Raw genomic sequence first — 22,742 nt, 5'->3', positions numbered from 1 at the left:
GGAAACTAACACAGCCGAGCGGAGTGCTGTGCAATGGAGGGAGGGATGGAATGCAGATGATATAGGTGGAGTGGGGGTGGGGGGTATTTTGCTAAATAGGGCGGGGTTATGGGGAGAATATTGGACTACAACATCATGTGGTCTGCTGGTTTAAAACAAAGCGCCCGTGGTCCAGTTTGAAAACCTGGGGCCTCTTCCTGTGCTGTGTTGGTCCCACTGTATTCGACTAGGAGGCTTGTTGTGCACTCCACATCCAGTCTCCAGTATGTGTACTTTTAAAGGGAGGGGGTGAAGGTAGTTAAGTTCAAGCAGCCGCTCAGATGGGCCCTGCTCTGGACTTCAAACACCCACATTAGAACCAACACTCGCACACAGGATATTGCAGTGTATGGATGGTGAGAGAGAGAGGACGCTTTGTACCGGGCCCATTAGAGCCTAAACCGATACTAATGAAGCCGTTTCCTGTACAAACGGAGCGACTCGGGGGAGGAAACTGCCTCTGCTTTTAATAAGGCCCCCCTCCAGTCCCAGTTAAGATGCTGTGATTTGGTATTGGGTCGTTCTTTCACACTGGTTACCAGAGGAACCCCTCGGAAAAGTTAATTACGCATGATTAATGGAGCGGTTTTCCTCCAATGATATCTGTGACAGCACAAAGCTGTCGCAAGGCTTGTCAGAGAGAATTTGAGCTGAATAAGTATTTATGTGATCGTATGTGATGGGCCTCCTCTCACCAGCACCGGCCCTCATCAATCAAGACCTAGATGCTCGCAGTACTGGGAAATTGGTCTATCAGCGCGGCTGGGCTCCCTATACCCTCCCTCTCCATCCACCTCCCTTCCTCCCCATTCAATCAGGCCCGGGGCTACAATGCTTCTTTAGCTCTTACTTCTGACCAACACAGGGGTCACAAGGGCAGAAGGGGGGGGGGGCAGAGCTGAGCCCATCCATTACGGCTCTTGTTTCTCTCAGTGGCAGTCGGACGACGGGATTCTATTAGGAGCCCCCGCCTATTCAGCACCGAGATTACACTACGGCCCTCCACAGCTTCATCCACCCTCCCCCAAGCCAGCCTTGGTCCCCCCACCCACGCCCATTCCTACCCACCCTGGGGGGCTCTGCTGCCTCAACTCCCTCCCCTCCTCCCCCCTCAGTGTTTTACACCTCACAGTCAGGTTTTTTTTTTCTCTGGCCAAGATGACAATAAACAGCAGGCGAGAGAGAGAAGAAGAGAGAGAGAGAGAGAGAGAGAGAGACCTGGCCTCTGGTTGGGGGGGGGGGAGAGGAGACACTCTGACCTGTGGTTTAGTGCTGTTTGGCTGGGTGTGGATGGGTGTAATCTCTCTGCACTGTCGGCCCGGGTAACGGGATGGCTTTGAAGTACCACCATGTATACACACAGTCCTCCCCATCCCATCAGTATCCCCTTAACCTCTCTCTCACACACACACACACACACACTCTCTCTCTCTCTCTCTCTCTCTCTTGTAAACAGATGTGAAGAGCTTGAGCACCTGGCTAGAAACGTTGGGGCCATCTCGGTCTAGAATGTACACAATCCTAGTTACATCATCAATACGAGCCTGCCTAGATTGCATCATAAACACGGGCGATGGAAGATCAAACCGCCACTCCTCCTGTGTTTAAGAAGCTCGTTTGTCTCCCTGGGTTGAAGAGACTCTTCATTTACTTAATATGTGTTAGCTCTTGAGCGCCGCAAGAGAGAATACTGTTAGGGTTAAGACCCCCGGGTGAATGGATGGGGGTCTTCCTGTCAACGTGAGAGAGAGAGACAGTGCGCCTGTCAAACAAACAGAAATTGAATATGTCGCCTTTTATCAGAATATTCAGTGTGTAAATAGTCCCTCGCTCTAGATTATGACTAACCACACTTTTTGTAAACACCAAGAGTGAACACATTTGTCATGGATAGAGAGCTGAGGGTGTGAGGAAGGTGGAATTTTCTACTCCTCTCATGGACAAAGGAGGCTCTACTTGTTCTGTCTGGAGGACAGGGGCAGGGAGGAGAGGAAGGGAGGAGATGAGAGGAGAGTGTGAGTGTGCATGCGTGTGGAGAGGAGGCAAGGAAAGAAGAGGAGGGGGAGACTGGGTGGGGCGCGGTAGTACTTTAAGCTGGGTGGCAGGGTAGCCTAGTGGTTAGAGCGTTGTACTCGTAACCCGGAAGGTTGCAAGATCGAATCCCCGAGGTAAAAATCTGTTGTTCTGCCCCTGAACAAGGCAGTTAACCCAGTGTTCTTACCCTGTCATTGAAAATAAGAATATGTTCTTAACTGACTTGCCTAGTTAAAACAAAAAAAACTCTCTCTTGGTGGTTTGAGGCCTGCTGGCAGTGGCTGGACGGGTTCACGGGATCGGAATGCTTCTACAGGGGCGGCGTAATCAGGACCAACTTCCTCTAATTGAGAAACGATGTTGCCTCGCTCCCTGGGTCTTTTGTTTCAGTTGGGCCACGCTGACAGCATGGAGGAAGCTGCCGTCTGACAGCTACGGGACATGTTGAGTGTGTGTAAAAACAGTGTGTGTTTGTGCGTGTAACATATAGTAACTATATGTGTACTGTATGTTTGTTCTGATCCAACTCTTCACATGCAAACAGAACGATTTGAAGGGGAAATTAAACACTAAATAACTCATACCCTCCCGATGCTAGTCTCTCCCAGTGCAGTCTGACACACCACTAACCTCTGTCTTTAACTGTTAAACTAACTCTTAGGGACATAACGGTACTGTATCCAGAAAGTCCACCTGGTTGTTACTCATCTGTTCCTGCATAGGCAAATGCCTCCATTGTGGCTTTCATTATGAGTATATCAGAGAAAGAGTACTGACCTAGGATCAGGTCTCCGTTGTCCGTATATTTTTCATTATGATCTAAAAATCTAAACTGATCATAGCTCAGCACTCCTACTGGGCCTGGGACTTTTGTCTTTGTTAAATGTTGTGTGACAACGGAATTTTCAGAGGTGCCATCCAGATAAAGAAGTGAATTGCGAGCGAGGGGGAGAGAGAAGGGGCGGCAGTGTAGCCTAGTGGTTAGAGCATTGGACTAGTAACTGAAAGGTTGCAAGTTCAAATCCCTGAGCTGACAAGGTACAAAATCTGTCATTCTGCCCCTGAACAGGCAGTTAACCCACTGTTCCTAGGCCATCATTGAAAATAAGAATTTGTTGTTAACTGACTTGCCTAGTAAAATAAAAGATCGGGTACAATGATGATGATATGGGTGGGTGTCATTCTCCCTCAGTTTTGGCGGGAGGGGATGGAGGGATGGTCTGGTCATAGTTCAGCAGTCCTCCATCACTGCAGGCCCCAGATCCACCATCGATCCCCAGCAGACACCACCTGTGATTGATCCCCAAATCAGTCCCTCACAAACCAGCGCTGTAAAAACCATAACAACCCATCATAAAAGCTGATTTATCTCTCCCCGGCCCCAGCCTCTGGTTCCAATATTAACCCAAAAGTGTATGACACCAGAATGATTGGTCTGGAATTGAATAAACCTTGAGTATTGATGCACCATGTCTGATGACTCAATCAGCTCAGACTGCAGCAATGTACCATGGTGTGATTGCATTGTCTCAGGGTTGAGGGTAGACCTGCATGCCCACACATCACACAAACCTTTTGACTGTTGGGGAGGAGACGGGAGCCTAGTGCATAGTTTATCAAATCTTTCTCAGATTCCCAGGATATTTGTGTGGCCTGCAGTGAAATCAGATGTTTTGGAGAATGCCTTACTCTGTGCGTGAATTCCAACTGGAAGCTGTGTCTTAGCCACATATAATGAGAGTGTTGGATCTGAATGGCAGAAGCACGACGGAGCAGCACCATGTGCCCTATACTCAGCACAAAGAGCTGGGTTAAATATAATCCTGGCCTAATTTATGGGCCTCTTTGATGCTACTGGAAATCAGGGAAGCATTAAATAGGAGTTGTCCCATGGAAGAGGGTTAGTGAGTTGGTTAGCTTTTTCTGACGTTTTGTGTGTGTGTGTGTGTGTGTGTGTGTGTGTGTGTGTGTGTGTGTGTTAAGTTGGTGTTGTGTGCAGATGCAATTTCCTCTGGACTGTAATGAGGAAGTATTATTAAGTATGACTATGTCTTACAATATAGGCAAGTGCTCACCCACACAAATGACTTTTGTTTGGGGTATTGTTATGGAGGCAGAATGTATTGGTTTCTGAGATTCTTAGTAAATCCTAGAGGATTAAATGATTGTTTTTTGTGTGTTCTGTAATTAAAAGGTGTGCACAGATCTAACACGGAAAAATAAAAACGCTTAAAATGTGTCAATTCATGGAAAGCCGTGTTTGGAAAGGCATGCATGAAAGCCATCAACCCGCTCATGTCTGCGCATTGGTGACATGGTTATGTCTGAACATTTGCGTCTCCATCAGGGTAAAACTGGTCATAAACATGTTTACCTTTCTGAAATGGCATCACTCTTACCTAGACACTGACGAGGGGCAGTTTTTAGGGTGGGATGGATGGAGTGGAATGGGGTTGAAGAGAAGGTTGTTTGAGTGTCCTGCTTCATCAGGCATTATATGTTACGGCTATTTCACATATCCCGGAAACATTAAATATTAGCCTTTCAATTGGTCACGGTGTATGAAAAGCACGCAGTCGCTGTCTCAAGTGACCTCCCACTTCAAACGTGGCCGGACAGCTCAATAAATGTAATTAATGTGCGACACCCGCTCCTCTGATCTGAAGTGCTGTGTTGTATTCCATCTTTCCTTACATAAAGGGGCTCTTTTAAAGGTGATATCTACGAGCGTTTAAAAAACAATTTGTTCACCCTGCAGCGTCCAACAACATGCTCTAATTACCGGGGGTGAGGCGGGATTGGCTGGCTTGTTTTACTTTCCAGCTCTCCGACGCGGAAGTTATGTTTTCAAAAGGTTACCTTTGACTCCGGTGCGACTTTATCGCACCCCGTGGTCCACGTACACATACAGAGTTGCCTGTGTGTTGAGGCGCTGCGGAGGAAGCGTCTGTGTGATTACCGCAGCCGGTTGGACCTCTCTGCCTCCCCACCCCAACCCCGCGACAGTGCATTCCTCCGGCAGCTCTTTGGAGTAGGTGCACACGCCGGGTAGCTCCAAAAATCAGCTGCGTGTATGTTTTCAAGTACTCGCCACACTCTGATTTGTACATTTACCTCCTCCCACTCCTTCTACAGTGTGAATAGTAGCCTACATTGTACCTCAGGCCAGTGGTCATGTTTGGCCAATGCCTTGTTTTAACGCTCCAGTCACGTCTAGTCATTCCTGCTGTCAATGCAATTTACTTCATTTTAGCTACAGGAGACGTATTTCATTCACACGCAGAGTCCCTTGAAGATTCGGATCTCACTGGAATAGGAATCAAACGGAATTGAGCCGTCAATGTACGGCAAAGATACTTTCCCGCACACTTTAAAAACACTTTTATGCATACTTTATTCACTTCCATAGATCTGAGTTCATGCACCTATATCTGACAATATTGTCATTATATCAAAATAATACTGTGAGGTTGGACATTCCTCATAGTACCCTGTTGCTGTTAAAGCATTGCCTGTTTCTTCTTCGTTTTGTCTAACATCTCACAGCTATATTTTTCCTGTCATCATAGTTCTGTTTCTCTTCCACTGCTTCTCGGAAAGCGCCTGCATCTTGTAGGGGTGGAACCTGTCCTGCACAACGCTGCAGAATAGAGTTGTCACGGGAGTGGGATGTGGGGGGGGGGGGCGCTAAAACAGAGCAGACTGTGTCAAAATGATGGGGTACTAATTCGGAAAACACGCAGGGCCCAGTCATCAAAGGCCGAAGAATGTATAGGAAATCATCCCTCTCCCGGAATGCCTAGTTGACCCCGGCAAATGAAAATAATCCAAAGTAATTAGAAGTGAGCTGGTCTGGTCCTGAGAGCCCCGGGCAGGAGGGTAAACATGGCGGGCGCGCTGCGTCGCTTGGAGGGACCGGGCTGAGCCAGGGGGGCGCTGACCTTGTCCACATAAAGCTGTGATTTGTGAAGTGCAGGGCACAGCAGCGGGGCTTCTGTCTTCTCCCGGAGAACCAAATTACCGAGGTGGAGATTAACACGCGCTCACAACGGGTCTACTTCTCGACCAAGGAAATGTTTTATTTACGTTTTCCCCTTTAATTTCCTCTGCTCTCCTTTAATGGTAATGTGTCTGTGAGGAGACTCCCCTAAAACAGGAACTTTTTGGACGGGTGAGGGGTGGGGGTGTTCAGTTTGAGTAGCCAAATGCAAAAATGTGGCTTCAAATCTGTCTTCAAATCTCCAACGTATATCAATAGTATGGTTTATGCAGTGTTCATTTTACTCACCTGGATATGTTTACCGATAGTCAATTGCATTTGTTATGTTTTTCTCTCGGTTAGGCTACGTTATAGACATTAGAACACATATGTTTATGTATATTCAGCATAACATTCTGATAAATCCTAAAATGACACACCTTGACACGGGTGTTGCAACAAAAGTTATATCACCCCTAAATTCGTTTCCGTTTTTAAATGAGTTTTTGCCACCTGATTGCATTGCCCCACATTTATCCAAAATAAATTGTCTTGGGGGGTCGCCTGTAGAGACTCATGATGTAGGCTTAATGCAGCTTTTCGCCTGTGTCAATGGGAGGTCTCTCCATATGAATGGTGGAACTATTTCATGTGGATTTGGCTGCAATATTTTCTTTTTCTTCTCTTTTTTTCCCCCTCTTCTGGAGGTTGTGCTGGAATACACCCTATACATGGTGTTTCCATTAGAGGGACTCTGCAGCCTGGCTCATTGCGGTGGAGTAGCTCACTCACGGAGTCAGTTTGCACCTACCTGGCCCAGAAATCCCACCGCAGGGCTCGTGGTGCCATAATGCTCTGACTTATACACAAGCTGAGTGTAGATAAATAAGTCAAACAAACGAAGCCCTTTTAAACCAGATACACGCTAATGCATTTGTAAGTCTCGCCATAGATTGTCAAGGTGATTTAAGTCAAATACTGTAACTAGGCCACTCAGGAACATTCAATGTCGTTTAGGTAAGCACCTCCAGTCTATATTTGGCCTTGTGTTTTAGGTTATTGTCCTGCTGAAAGGTGCATTTGTCTCCCAGTGTCTGTTGGAATGCAGACTGAACCAGGTTTTCCTGTAGGATTTTGCCTGCTAGCGCTATTCTGTTTATGTTTTACCCTAAACTCCCTAGTCCTTGCCGATGACAAACATACCCATAACATGATGCAGCCACCACCATGCCTGAAAATATGAAGAGTGGTGCAATGTTTTTGATCCATCCACAGTTTTCTCCTATCACAGCCATTAAACATCTACCAATTGGTGCCTTTCTTTGCGAGGCATTGGAAAACCTCCCTGGTCTTTGTGGTTGAATCTGTGTTTGAAATTCAATGCTTGACTGAGGGACCTTACAGATAATTGTATGTGTGAGGTACAGAGATGAGGTAGTCATTCAAAAATCATTTTAAACACTATTATTGAACACAGAGTGAGTCCATGCAACTTATTATGTGACTTAGTAAGCACAGTTTTACTCCTGAACTTATTTAGGCCATAACAAAGGGGTTGAATACTTATTTACTCATTTCAGCTTTTCATTTTTAATTCATTTGTAAAAATGTCTAAAAACGTAATTCCACTTTGACATTATGGGATATCGTATGTAGGTCAGTGACACACACTATCAATTTAATAAATTCAGGATGTAACACAAGAACACGTGGAATAAGTCAAGGGGTGTGAATACGTTCCGAAGGCTCTGTAAATAGCCCATTGATATCCTGTGAAACTCAAGCGTAAATATTGTTGTTTAACCAAAGTAGCCTCAAGTTTCCCCCTGATTTCCATAAGCCTATATTGCAATATAAATTGGGAAATGCTGTGAAATTGTGGTAATGGATTTTTTCTTCACAGTTGTCCAATATTTAAACTGAGAGCATTTCCCCAAGTAATTGAGTTGCTAAAACAAACAACTAATACAAACAAATACGCATGAAATCCTTTGAGAAATTTCACAGTACTTTTAAGTCGATGTACAAAAACATTATCCGGATGCTGCAGATGTGAAGTGCCACCCAAATCAAAATGAAACGGTTAGTGGAGTAAAATAGGAGAAATAAAGAAAAAAGCCTCGAGCGGGCTTTTTAGTTTGTAATATGTTAATAAACAGCTATTACACACTTTATGTGCTTTAATCATAATAAAAAAGGCTTGGGGTTTCTTCTGGTCAAGCCGAACTATTTAATATACTTACCGTAATAGAATGGACTAGCCTATATGGCGAGTTTCTCAAATAAACATAAATTAAGCTATGTTTTAAATCATTATACATGGGGCTTTAACAAATGAGCAAGTATTTTAAAATTCACTTCCACGTCTTGTCTTATTGTGGATCCAAGAGATGTATTGTAGGTCGTTCAGGTGATTATATATTCAGGCCCATGCAACTGAATCTTTCATGTCCCCCTAGCAATTTAACGCCTTAATGTAGACGATGTTGTGTGCTGCAATTCTGCGGACGATAAAGCAATGACCCCCATCTCAATAACTCTGCGTCTCCGCGCTTGACTGATGCGCTTTTCTCGGGAGATATAGGCACACGGGCTGGGAACTTTGTTCAGTATGGAAGGCTTACAGCTCGAATTTAGGCTATCCATGAATCTAAACCCTATTAACTTCTCCACTAAAGAAAACACCTATCAAAATTACTCAGCTTGGCATTAAAGAACGTATTGAAAGGCAACTAATACCTTGTAAAAGTTTGTTCAGTTGAGAACGCCATCTCCTGACTCGGGAGAGAAGTACAGGCTGGGATACCGTTGGCGGCCTCTGGTCCAATCCACATTTACCCCAATTTACCCTGGTCAGTCGGACCTGCTAGTGAATACCACACAAACCTTGTTTATCCACAAACGTTTCCTCCCTTTCAGACAGAGCTCTGGTCTCTATCAGAATCCTCGATCAGACCCGGAGAGGCCCGGCCAATCACTTTTCCAGATTACTTGTATTTAATACACAATGGATCATAAAACAAATCCCTCATCCTGACAGGAAGAAAATAAAACAGCTCATAGCTTGAGCTTTCCCAATTTATGGCTAAATTAAAAAGGGTTCCAACAATGGACAAGTCAAGGAAAGGCAGGAAATCAATGAGCTGCGGACCGGGGGCTCTTTTGGGTTCTCAAGCAGCGCGGACTATGGGAATCTCTGGCGAGGTCCACCTTATTTACACATGATTTTTCCTGTCCTTCCTGCACATTTGCTCTGCAATTTCATCAAACAATGGGAATTATCTGGGATAGAAGGTCAATGTCACAGATAGCGGCCACTGAGACATATTAATCATCATCTCTTCACATCCACCGCCGCCCACCCTCTCCCAGAACATTTTAAACTCCTGTTCAGGCTCGCCCTGCATAACCAAGCAGGCTAAACGCCTACTTTTGTATGATTCTAAGAGTTCGTTTTTTTATGGATTTGATTATCCAAAAGAGTTTAGAGTTGGACATAAAAGTTAAGAAAGGAGAGTGAAAATGGGCAATACAATAACATCAGCCTGTAAACATTTTTATTAACAAACAAACAACAAAAGCAGAAAAAAAATCACATTTTGTGAATGTTGGACAGCTGTATATGCAAGCTGTTACCATGAATTGTAGATCAAATTTAGAAGATGAATGTTTTAAAAGCTATACATTGTATCGGCATGTTTAGAAATGCAGGATGATGGCATGTTGGTCACATGCGTCCTATGCCTCTCAGAGTGGCGAGGGCGAGACAGACCATCCGGATGCATGCCTTGTCTGTCTCGTAAAGCAGATCTCCAAGCAAACAGGGAAAGCCTCACTTAGGCCTAACAATAACAGTTGTTTTCACTTGGACTATTATTGAGGTCTTATTTGATTGATACAATGCTTTTTACATTCCCTTAAGTATTCTATGAATAACACAATTATTTTTTAAATGTACAATATTCTTAGAAGAGAATCACTGTTACCATTCATTAGTCTTTAAGCTAATAGCATGTTGTGCCTTATCTGGGCTAGGAGTGAGTCGCGAACCCACCCCTCATTGCTCAGGCACAAACGAGTGAAATGCGGAAGAAATGTGTAATTATTCGGTGGTTTCATCAAAGGCAAATTGGGCTGGTGTATGTAGTCAATACCATAGAAGCCCATCCCGACCTCTCTCTGACCTCGCCTCCACCGGTCCGCTGTCACTTTAAAATGTACTGCGGGAGCGTCGCTCAACTTCCGACTGCGGACAGGCAAGATAGCCCGTTTTGCATTGCTCTCTATGGATGGGCGAGCAAGATCCTCTTTAAGAGACAGTCCGTGAAACAGAAACACACATCACACAGTACGGGACGCGCAAGTAGGTGGGCGATCTTTCCATCTCACTATCACGCGCCGGGGGGAAGAGAGAAAGGAAAAGTTGAATTTTCGCTCGCTCCGCCGCACTGACACCTGGGAACAGTGGAGGTTCAGAATGAGAGGAGCGGACGAGACCGGCTCGCGCTGACGGGCTCAACTTGGACCAAGTTAATGTGCCTAGGGATTATGCCGGTGTCTACATGACAATAAGTGTGTGAGAGAGAAGAGAAAACGTCTTGCGGGACGGAGAAAGGGAAATTCCACTGTAAAATCCCATGGCATTTTCAAGAACACAGGACATTACACATATGGAGCAAAACTAAAAGAGCAATACATTTTCCATTTTTTGTGGTTATTTCCAAAACAAGACATTGCAGTTTTAATCAAACGGTTTTTTTCCCTTTTCTGCACACCGCGTATTTGCAGATATTTTATTGTTGCACCAAGGGTGCAAAGGATTTACCACGGTAAGCAGCGGTCTATTTGTTTACCTTTTTATTACCAAACGAACATTCTTACGAGTCCTTTCTCAGTGATACAATTATGGTTATAATTAATCGTATGATCTCTCAAAATAGATTAATTGTCAAAACTATTGACAAGTATTTTTACAGGGTGAGTCAATACGTTTAACACGTTTAACGTATCCCAGGTAAGTATTTTAGGCTACACAAACATCGATTGGTGTCCATAATCGAATTTCATTTATGGATTACAACAATATGTCTTGCTTCTGCACGTAACTCTTATCACAAATTATTATTTCGTTTTTATTGATTAAAAATAATACTTTGTGTTTAAATTGTAGGAAATAAGTAAGATGTCATTTTACATTGTCTTGCCAAATGTAATTAATAATGCAAAGTGTATTTAACAAATAAAAACATATTCGGTCTAATATTGACACGTGTGCTTATCCAAATGTCAAGGTAGGCCAGAGCATTAGGCTATTTTGTCTGACATTTTCTGTATGTTATAAATTGTTTAGACTACTGTCCTGGGTGAAATACACAGTGTCCCTTTCACGCGATTTCTATCTCTCCTTAATTCGTTTAATTGTTTTTATTTTGGAATAATTATCAGGCCTATCATTTATCTATTCCTCATGTCGAAGTAGAATTACGTTTTATTGAATGCATTGGCCTGCCTTGGTCATGTGATAATATTGTTAATTTACTGATTATGATAGGGTAGTTAATTTGGCCTACATAACCGATGATAAAGTATAAGTTAGGGAATTCTTTATAAAACTTGTTGTTTCTTTTGTGGGAATGGTGTGCATTAAACGTTATTTGAATGCTGCTGCCCACTGGGGTTAATGTGCGTTGGCCCTTGCACTCCTAAAGATTAGGGCTATTGTCCAATATCACCTCATCATCAACCCTCTGAGAGACTTTTCCATCAACTTCACCTTTATAATAATATTTCGTTTTATTTGAAAAGACAACAAGGTGATAACAGAAATTGGGGAATAGAGTAAATGTTTCTACAAGTGTTGATACGAATATAAATATGTAATAATAATTTCATTACACTGTTTTTTTGTTTTTCGACAAAATACCAACACTGATATTGGAGTTGCTTTTTGTGTTTTTATGTATTCAGCACGACTCAGTATTTCCTTTTTAGGTCGCTTAATAATAATGTCAGCATTGTTATGAAACGTGTTGCACCTAGTGAAAATGTTCGTTTTTATTACCATATTCATGGAATAGTTTCTAATGTTCAGCTATAAAGAAATACATTTGTTTTGATGTCTTAAAAACATTGTTGGTGTCTTAAAAACATTGTTGGTGTCTTAAAAACAAGTAATTGAAAGACCTTTTAGTTGTGCTCATTCAGCATGGTGATATTCTGTCATGCATTTCACTGCTGTGTGTGTATGAGTTTGTGTGGGCTTTTTCGTTTGATTGCGTGAGAGAGAGCAGGACCCAGTTCAAGGTGTGTGTGTGTGTGTGTGTGTGTGTGCATGTGTGTGCCTGCCCTGTGTGTGTAATACTGCAGCTTCACAACATTGTGGCCTTGCTTTCTCGGTGGGAGGTATGTGGTTCGTCCATGTGGACACAGTAACCTGTGCAGAATCAGATAGAGATCAAAGTGTTAACCCCCCCCCCCCCCCCCTCTACCTCTCTCCAGATCTTGGACGGGTCGGGCCATGTAAAGTTCTGTGTGGATGCCAGCGAGCCTGATATCGGGAGCTGGCTGAAGCACATCCAGTTTGCCCCCACGGCCCTCCAGCACAACCTGACGCCGTGCCAGATAGATGATCAGGTATGTGAAGAGGAGACCGCCCTCCTGCCTGCCACAGGGCCTCAGTGAACCCCCATGTCCTGCCTGCCTGCTTGTTGTTGTGTTAGAAGGTGTTATTGTGATCTAGTTCAGATAGCCCCTGTGTGGCCCACCCTGCGTTCAGTATCAGCCCCCCTCTCCTCACACATACACACACACACACCCACACACACACACACACACACACACACACACACACACACACACACACCCACACACCCACACACACACACACACACACACACACACACACACACACACACACACACACACACACACACACACACACACACACACACACACACACACACACACACACACACACACACACACACACACACACACACCCTGCCTCTGTGTTTTGTTTCTGTGTAATTGTGTCTTGGCTTCGGCGTGTCGAGGACCACAGGGCCAGATCACACACACGGCTGCCGTGCTGATAGTCACAGACACTTCACACACGCTCGCACTGTAAACTTCCAGATATGTGTGGAATGCCCCATTGCTCTTTCTCTCCTCACCTGGGAGAGACAGGACAGGATGGCCTACCTCCTACCTGACACATAGGGGCATTTTCAATTCACTCATTCAATGGTTAAATAGTATTTTATGGACTCGGACTACACACACACACACACACACACACACACACACACACACACACACACACACACACACACACACACACACACACACACACACACACACACACACACACACACACACACACACACACACACACACACACACACACACACACAGAGAGAGAGAGATAGTAAGGGAGGCTTTATTTGACATGTACAGTGCATTCCATGTCTTGATGAAAGATACATAGATAGAAGAGTTTGCATCACTTTTCATTAATTCTTAATTCATAAATAGTTTATATATACTTGCATATGTTGCAGATAAGGAATCCATTTCAAATGTAATATTAATGAGTGGATGTAATTTGTATCTAGGAACATTGTCATCATGATTGCACTTATCATTACATTATTATAGCGTCACTATGCAAATGGTTATTTAATTCTCCAAATGGTTATTTAATTCTCCAAATAATTTAGATACAGTTTATGTTGAGAGGAAGCCAACTTCAGATTTTTATTTCCAACTGTAGTATAATGAATCTTAATTGTCACCATATTCCCTACGTATGCCCCCTATATAAAGCATGACACAATCAATCCCAGTAGTGCACTATATAGGGAATAGGGTGCCATATGAGGCATAATCGATGTGATGCAGTGTTTAACATAGCCTTCTGGCCCTCTCTCTGAGGTGTGACTGACTGTCATCACTGTGGTTCTGCTCGGGTGGCTGTCTAAGCCTGGCCGGGGTCATGGACAAGGCTGTGATGAGATTATTGTTAGGTACCACACACTGTCACAACACTGTCTTCACGTCTTCCGGACACCCCTCATGTTTTTCATAACACACAGTAAAGCCTGTCTAGGCGTAAATTGCATGTGTAAGGTTGGATGTCTCTCGACAACGACTGTGATTATTATTATTTGACCATGCTGGTCATTTATGAACATTTGAACATCTTGGCCATGTTCTGTTATAATCTCCACCCGGCACAGCCAGAAGAGGACTGGCCACCCCTCATAGCCTGGTTCCTCTCTAGGTTTCTTCCTAGGTTTTGGCCTTTCTAGGGACTTTTTCCTAGCCACTGTGCTTCTACACCTGCATTGCTTGCTCTTTGGGGTTTTAGGCTGGGTTTCTGTACAGCACTTTGAGATATCAGCTGATGTACGAAGGGCTATATAAATACTTTTGATTTGATATCTGGAAGGTCCGTCAGTTATGTCTGTTCCTATCAGAGTATGAACGTGTGTGTGTGTGTCTGTGTATATGTGTGTGCCTCTATGCGGGCTCTGTATCAGAACTATGTGAATGTTCATGGCTCTTCTGATGGCTCCCCGTGCTCCTCATCCTAAAGCTGGAAGTGAGAAATGTCATGTCCCTTACCTGCGTCCAATAGGTTTTACAGCTGCTGAGAAGTGCTCACTGTAAAGCCTGCCTGAAACCACATATTACACCCTCTTACACAATCAGTCCCACATTGTGGACTAACCTGGCTTCAATCCTCTTATTTCTGACCTAGTCCTGTTTATAATAAAACTTTATGTCCAACCTCAAGAGGGTGAGGAAAGTAAAGGAGTCTGAAGAGGGGAGTGGAGGAAGGGAGGAGAGAGAAGAAAGAGAGCTAGAGGAACAGTCAGGGGTTCTTACTCGTGTGTGTGTGTGTTCGGCGTAGAGAATAGCAAGGCTTGCATAGTGCTGCAGCAGTATGGCGTGTGTGATCATGTCTTAGCTGTAAGGGTTTAAGAGCTGGTCAGAGTTAGCTAAGTATGAACATGTGTAGCATGATGTTTTAAACAGTGTTAATACCGATAACACTAACTATTCATCAACGCTCTGCAATGCAGTCGGTGACTATTGGGTCTCATACAAGCAAGGATCTGAGATCAATAATCTGGGAGTGAAAACGGTTTTTTAGCACTAAAACTTCTGTAACGGGATTCTTCCGTTGAAGGAGAAGAGGACCAAAATGCAGCGTGGTTGAAATTCATGTTTGTTTTTAATAAGAAAACTATACATGAATAAACTACAAAAACCGTGTAAACCCGAAACAGTCCCGTGTGGCACAAACACTGACACAGGAGACAATCACCCACAAAACCCAATACCAAACAGCCTACCTAAATATGGTTCCCAATCAGAGACAATGACTAACACCTGCCTCTGATTGAGAACCATATCAGGCCAAACACAGAAACAGACAAACTAGACACACAACATAGAATGCCCACTCAGATCACACCCTGACCAAACAAAACATAGAAACATACAAAGCAAACTATGGTCAGGGTGTGACAACTTCTCTCTGGTTAGATTCACTTGTGTTCATCACTGAGCATTGTACTAAGTTCAGACATGAAGTATATTTAGCATGGAGATGTCTTAACTATATCCCACACAGACAGTAGCCTACATTGGACAGGCTGAAGTGTAAATGGATTAGCGGTGTAATTCTCATGATCTGACGAGCGACTAAAAACTCTTTCATTAGACTGTGGATGGATATGATGGCTAAGCTCGTTAGCTATATTGATTTTCCCACGCCGCACAAAGAGACATGAAGTAGATGAATTGACTTTTTTAATGTGTGAAAGGTTCTGTGATCACATAAATAGACTGGAAAGCTGAGTGTCTTAGTGTGGGAGTGCTGATCTAGGATCACTTTTGTCTTTTGGATCATAATGAATATGATTATATGGACAGGGAGGAACTGATCCTAGATCAGTACCCGTATTTACTAAGTGTCTCAGAGTAGGAGTGCTGATCTAGATTCAGTTTTCTATTTTGGATCATAATGAATTTCAATGACACTACATGACCGAAAGTATGTGGACACCTGCTCATTGAACATCTCATTCCAAAATCATGGGCATTAAAATGGAGTTGGTCCCCCCCTTTGCTGCTATAACAGCCTCCACTCTTCTGGGAAGGCTTTCCACTAGATGTTGGAACATTGCTGCGATGACTTGCTTCCATTCAGCCACAAGAGCATTAGTGAGGTCAGGCACTGATGTTGGGCGATTAGGCCTGGCTCGCAATCGGCGTTCCTATTCATCTCAAAGGTGTTCGGTGGGGTGGAAGTCAGGGCTCTGTGCAGGCCAGTCAAGTTCTTCCACACCAATCTTGACAAACAATTTCTCTATGGACCTTGCTTTGTGCACAGGGGCATTGTCCTGCTGAAACAGGAAAGGGCCTTCCCCAAACTGTTGCCACAAAGTTGGAAGCATAGAATCGTCTAGAATGTCATTGTATGCTGTAGAGTTAAGATTTCTCTACACCGGAACTAAGGGGCCTAGCCCAAACCATTAAAAACAGCCCAAGAACATTATTCGTCCTCCACCAAACTTTACAGTTGGCACTATGTATTCGGGCAGGTTGTGTTATCCTGGCATCCTCCAAACCGAAATTCGTCCGTCAGACTGCTAAATGGTGAAGCGTGATTCATCACTCCAGAGAACGAGTTTCCACTGCTCCAGTGCAAAGGCGGAGAGCTTTACACCACTCCAGCAGACACTTGACAATGCACATGGTGATCTTAGGTTTGTGTGTGCCTGCTCGGACATGGAAGCCCATTGTGTGAAGAAAAACAGTTATTGTGCTGATGTTGCTTCCAGAGTTAGTTTGGAACTCGGTAGTGAGTGTTGCAATGGTGGACAGACGATTTTTATACACTTCAGCACACGGCGGTCCCGTTCTGTGAGCCGCTTTGTGGCTGAGCTGTTGTTTCTTCCCAAACGTTTCCACTTCACAATAACACCACTTACAGTTGACTGGGGCAACTCTAGCAGGGCAGAAATGTAATTGAACTGACTTGTTGGAAAGGTGGCATCCTATGATGGTACCATGTGGAAAGTCACAGAGCTTTTCAGTAGGGCCATTCTGCTGCCAATGTTTGTCTATGGAGGTTGCATGGCTGTGTGCTCGATTTTATACACCTGTCAGCAACGGGTATGACTGAAATAGCCAAATCCACTAATTTGAAGAGATATCCACATAATTTTGTATATATAGTGTATAAAGAGAGGGAGGACCTGATGCTAGATCAGCACTCTGGCTGGTGGCTGGCATACCTGCTAGATGACCTCTCTATGAGGAAGGATGTTGGAGGAACAAAGAGGGTGTGTCAGTGTTCCGAGGAAAATTGGATTCTTTGTTTGCACTGGTGACTAATGATGTCAAGGTAACCAACTTCTCCAAGATAACAGCCTCTGATATGTCTGAGGTTATGACCTCTACAAGAAACAGAGGATAGGGGGAGAGAGAGAAAGAGGGAGAGTGTATTGTGTGTGTGTGTGCGTGTGCGTGCATGTGTGTCTGCTCATGTGTTTGTTTATGTGTGTGTGTGTGTATAGGTACCTATCCTCAGTGCCTCCTTGTGTTTAATGTTAGCCCAATACCCAGGGGCTCTGGAGGTCAAGGCTTGGGGCTCTGGAGGTCAAGGCTTGGGGCTCTGGAGGTCAAGGCTTGGGGCTCTAGAGGTCAAGGCTTGGGGCTCTGGAGGTCAAGGCTTGGTACTCTGGAGGTCAAGGCTTGGGGCTCTAGAGGTCAAGGCTTGGGGCTCTGGAGGTCATGGCTTGGGGTTCTAGAGGTCAAGGCTTTGAGCTCTAGAGGTCAAAGCTTGGGGCTCTGGAGGTCAAGGCTTGGGGCTCTGGAGGTCAAGGCTTGGGGCTCTAGAGGTCAAGGCTTGGGGCTCTGGAGGTCAAGGCTTGGGGCTCTGGAGGTCAATGCTTGGGGCTGTCTCCCCTAAGTGTTTCCCTTTAAGTCCAAAGGTGTGGCTGGCTGGCCTTCACAATGTGAACTCAAACACCACTGTTCTTATCTAGCTGTTATTTCTAGCCAGTGTCCATTTACAGCCCCAGACTAGGCTTCTCTCACTCTGTGTCAGCCTGCCCTTATAGGGGCAACTCATAAGGCTTTTTGAGAGGAGTTGGAGGTCTCTACAGTGCAGAAACATACAGCCAGTGTGTGTGTTTGTGTGTGTGTGTGTGTTTCGGGTGTACGGTATGTTTGTTTGTGTGTGTTTGAGTGTTTGTCTGTGGTGGCCCACAGGGAAGGGGTGTTGCTGAGGGGATTTCCCCCATGTTGGCACTCACTGCAGTGCCTGTGTGCCAGATTGTACACCATCTGCACAAGTGCAGAGATACTAGCTACAGTATCTTCAACTCGCTCCCCGCTGCCACTGCCACATTCTGCCCCATGTGCCACGGTCCACTAGCAGCTGTACCCTGATCCTAGATCAGTTTGTGCTGTCTTGCCAACTCCTTGTTACTCATTGTCACGCAAGACAGCATAAACACATCTGCGATCAGGTTCGCTGTACCCTTGATAGCTGTGTTCTTATGGCTGGCTCGGCTATCGGGACCCTCACAGTTCCCTGCATTCTCCTCCTGAACAATGGGGTCGAGACTGGCTCCCCTCTGACCATGCCTCTTGTCCCTCGCCCTCGCTGCCGCCCCGCCGCACTGATGTCATGGCGAGCTAGGTACGTTATCTCCCAGGGCCAGTGTCCCTGTGACCCGCGCCCTTCCCAGAAGACTCCCCTGTCACATTTCTAATAATCCCCCCTCGTCCCAGTCCCCCCGTCCAAATGTCACCACGGTGCTGTAAGGGAAGTTAATAAGTTAAACCTTCAAGGCATGCCAAAAATAACGCCATCTGTGATTGTTTGGCAGGGCATCCATTGTGTTCGTATGGGAAGTCCCAGAGATCCCAGGGTCTCTCAGATGACCCATTCACTATACACCTTGGAGTCTGTGGATTGTGTGTGTAGTGTGTAGTAGTGTGTGTGAATGTGTGTTTGTGTATGGCGTAGCGTGTATATGCTGTGCATGGAAGTGTTTGCCTGTGAATGTACTGTATACATGTAGCTCCACGGGTAGTCATGTGACCTTTAGTACATATTTTCTGTCACTCAATGCACTAGGACCATGAGGAAGGGGAGGAATATGTTAGGTGTGTGTGTGTGTTTATTTGTGTTGAGTCAAAGTGTGTTTGCTTTCTGCATCGGTGTGTTTTTGTTTCAGTAAAGTGGATGTGAGTGTGTTATATAGTGTTGGTGGACAAGGTTTTGAGTGTGTGTGTGTGTATTCATGTATGTGTGTATATGCTGTTTAAATCTGTGTGTGTGTGTTTTGCAGATCTTCTACAGAGTGACTCAAGAGATCCAACCAGGCGAGGAGCTGCTTTTGTTCATGAAGGCAGAGCAGTATTCATGTGACACCATGGCTCCTGATATGCACGGTCAGTTCACACACACACACACACACACACACACACACACACACACACACACACACACACACACACACACACACACACACACACACACACACACACACACACACACACACACACACACACACACACACACACACACACACACACACACCTAACATATTCCTCCCCTTCCTTCCCCCTGTCCAGAGGAGAGACAGTATCGCTGTGAGGATTGTGACCAGCTCTTTGAGTCTGTCTCTGAGCTACTGGACCACCAGAAGGTTCCATGTGGGATGCCCCCCTCAGCCTTCCTGGGGATCCCTGGAGGGGACAGTAGTGACCTGGAGGGCCCCGAGGGCCTGGAGCCCCACGATCTGCACCTGTCCCACAGCCTCAGCCACCACGACCACAACGGTCCCCAGGAGTGTAAAGAGTGTGACCAGGTGTTCCCTGATCTCCAGAGGTGAGAAGGTGTCCTCCTTCCCCCTTGTTGATAAGACCGGGAAAACTCAGGCCCCTTCGGCTTAGAACCCCTCTATGTCACTCAACCTGCACCCCCTCACATGCCTGATGATGGCTCCGTATCAACTGCACATCAACCTGAATCTATAGTTGTCTTGATGATAATATTGTAGTGAACGGTGACAGTGTCATTTTAACTATTATTGATCCTGGTCAAGGTCTTTGTTTGCACACATCGTTCATTTTACTCCCAAATCCAACCTACATCATTGGGTTGTTTTTAGTTGAGAGGCTAGTGATGCAGTGTTGTAATAATGTTGTTGTGTCTGTCTGTCTGTCCGTCCGTCTCTCCTGCAGCCTGGAAGCTCACTCTCTGTCTCACTCAGAGGAGAGGGATTACAAGTGTGACCAGTGCCCCAAGGCCTTCAACTGGAAATCCAACCTGATTCGTCATCAGATGTCACATGACAGTGGCAAGCACTACGAATGTGAAAACTGCACAAAGGTACAGTCATGTACCTGCTCAAAGGTACAGTTGTGTTTGGGTGGGTAGGTGGGTTGTGGGTGGGTGGGTTCATGTGTATGTTACTAAAGCATGACTCTCCAACCCTGTTCCTGGAGCACGACAGTACGTTTTCCCTCTAACCTTAATGTAGCGCACCAGATTGTAATAATTAACTGGTTGATAAACTGAATCAGGTTTGGTACTACTGGGGTTGGAGCAGAAACCTACAGGTGGGTGGCTCTCCAGGACCACGGATCGAGTGCCCTATCTTAGATTATATGTTGAATGTGTGATCAATTGTGTGCATGCAGCTCCTACATGTACCACATCCATAGTCGCAGATGGGTGACCCCCCCCCATGTGTTCCTTCGTCCCCCCCCCCAGCAGGTGTTCACAGACCCCAGTAACCTGCAGAGGCACATCCGCTCGCAGCATGTGGGGGCGCGGGCTCACGCCTGTCCCGATTGCGGGAAGACCTTTGCCACGTCCTCTGGCCTGAAGCAGCACAAGCACATCCACAGCAGTGTCAAGCCCTTCATATGTAAGTCACTCAGACCCTTCATATGTAAGTCTGCACGCTTTTTCCACATATTCTACGAGCTTGTTGGAACTCATTTAGAAAAATCGCTAAAACACCCCTTCTCTTATGTTCTTACCTGGTCATATTACCAGTTGACATGTTAGTTACATGATAGATTATAAAGCAGTACCATACCGACTTTGACCCTCTAATTGTTTTTAAAAGGAATTTCACTTGAAAACCATTTCTTCATATATGCTTCATTAGTCCACTTTTGATACAGTCCAAGAAAACATTCAAGTTTTGAAGACATATTGCTTCCATTTTCCTGAAGCCCAAAATCAAGCAAGAGCATAACATCTCATTAGGATTCATTTGGCATAACCATGAGACTTTTCCAGGAAGTAAACACAGGTATTCTATTATAATAGCTATGAGGCTTGAACATACAGTACCAGTCAGAAGTTTGGACACACCTACTCAATCAAGGGGTTTTCTTTATTTTTACTATTTTCTATATTGTAGAATAATAGAGAACACATCGACACAATGAAATAACACATAAGGAATCATGTTGGAACCAAAAAAGTGTTAAACATATCAAAATATATGTTATGTTTTAGATTCTTCAAAGTAGCCACCCTTCGCCTTGACGATAGCTTTGCACACTTTTGGCATTCTCTCAACCAGCTTCAACTGGAATGCTTTTCCAACTTATTTGCTGCTTTTCCTACACTCTGTGGTCCAACTCATCTCAATTGGGTTGAGGCCGGGTGATTGTGGAGGCCAGATCATCTGATGCAGCACTCCCTCACTCTCCTTCTTGGTCAAATAGCCCTTACACAGCCTGGAGGTGTGTTGGGTCATTGTCCTGTTGAAAAACAAATTATCGTCCCACTAAGCTGACATGGTACAAATCTGTCGTTCTGCCCCTGAACAGGCAGTTAACCCACTGTTCCTAGGCCGTCATTGAAAATAAGAATTTGTTCTTAACTGACTTGCCTAGTTAAATAAAGGTTTAAAAAAAACGCAAACCAGATGGATGGCGTATTACTGCAGAATGCTGTGGTACCAAGCTTGTTAAGTGTGCCTTGAATTCTAAATGAATCACATACAGTGTCACCTACAAAGCACTCTCACAAATCATCACACCTCCTCCTCCATGCTTCACGGTGGGAACCACACAAACGGAGATCATCCGTTCACCTAGCCTGTGTCTCACAAATACACGGCGGTTAGAACCAAAAATTTCAAATTTGGACTCATCAGACCAAGGACAGATCTCCACTGGTCTAATGTCCATTGCTCGTGTTTCTTGGCCCAAACATGTCTAGTAGTGGTTTCTTTGCAGCAATTCGACCATGAAAGCCTGATTCACGCAGTCTCCTCTGAACAGTTGATGATGATATGTTCTGTTACTTGAACTCTGTGAAGCATTTATTTGCGCTGCAATCTGAGGTTCAATTAACTCTAATGAACGTATCCTCTGCAGCAGAGGTAACTCTGGGTTCTTTTCCTGTGGCGGGCCTTTTGAGAGCCAGTTTCATCATAGCGCTTGATGGTTTGTGCGACTACACTTGAATACACTTTCAAAGTTCTTGAAACTTTCCGTATTGACTGACATTCATGTTTAAAAGTAATGATGGACTGTCATTTCTCTTTGCTTATTTGAGCTGTTCTTGCCCTACTATGGACTTGATATTTTATCAAATAGGGTTATCTTCTGTATATCACCCCAACCTTGTCAC

The 22,742-nt window shown here is 44.8% G+C and overlaps 1 protein-coding gene across 15 annotated transcripts in view; it reads left to right on the top strand.

Moving 5' to 3' along the window:
- Positions 1–22,742, top strand: part of LOC135552778 (histone-lysine N-methyltransferase MECOM-like) — a 231,971-nt gene that overhangs the window by 180,502 nt on the left and 28,727 nt on the right. For 4 of the 15 annotated variants that reach the window (XM_064984619.1, XM_064984617.1, XM_064984621.1 and 1 more), the window contains exons 3-7: positions 12,551–12,685; positions 19,429–19,531; positions 19,715–19,970; positions 20,327–20,474; positions 20,862–21,015. In XM_064984619.1, the coding sequence (XP_064840691.1) occupies positions 12,551–12,685; positions 19,429–19,531; positions 19,715–19,970; positions 20,327–20,474; positions 20,862–21,015 (796 nt within the window). Of the gene's footprint in view, positions 1–10,265; positions 10,882–12,550; positions 12,686–19,428; positions 19,532–19,714; positions 19,971–20,326; positions 20,499–20,858; positions 21,040–22,742 lie in introns of those variants that run through there. The other 11 variants (XM_064984614.1, XM_064984608.1, XM_064984613.1 and 8 more) reach the window with 7 other exon arrangements.

This window comes from Oncorhynchus masou, chromosome 13 (genome assembly GCF_036934945.1).
Source record: "Oncorhynchus masou masou isolate Uvic2021 chromosome 13, UVic_Omas_1.1, whole genome shotgun sequence".
Classification (NCBI taxonomy): Eukaryota; Metazoa; Chordata; class Actinopteri; order Salmoniformes; family Salmonidae; genus Oncorhynchus; species Oncorhynchus masou.
The sequence above is the reverse complement of the archived record's forward strand: the minus strand, read 5'-3'. Positions and strand labels throughout refer to the sequence as shown.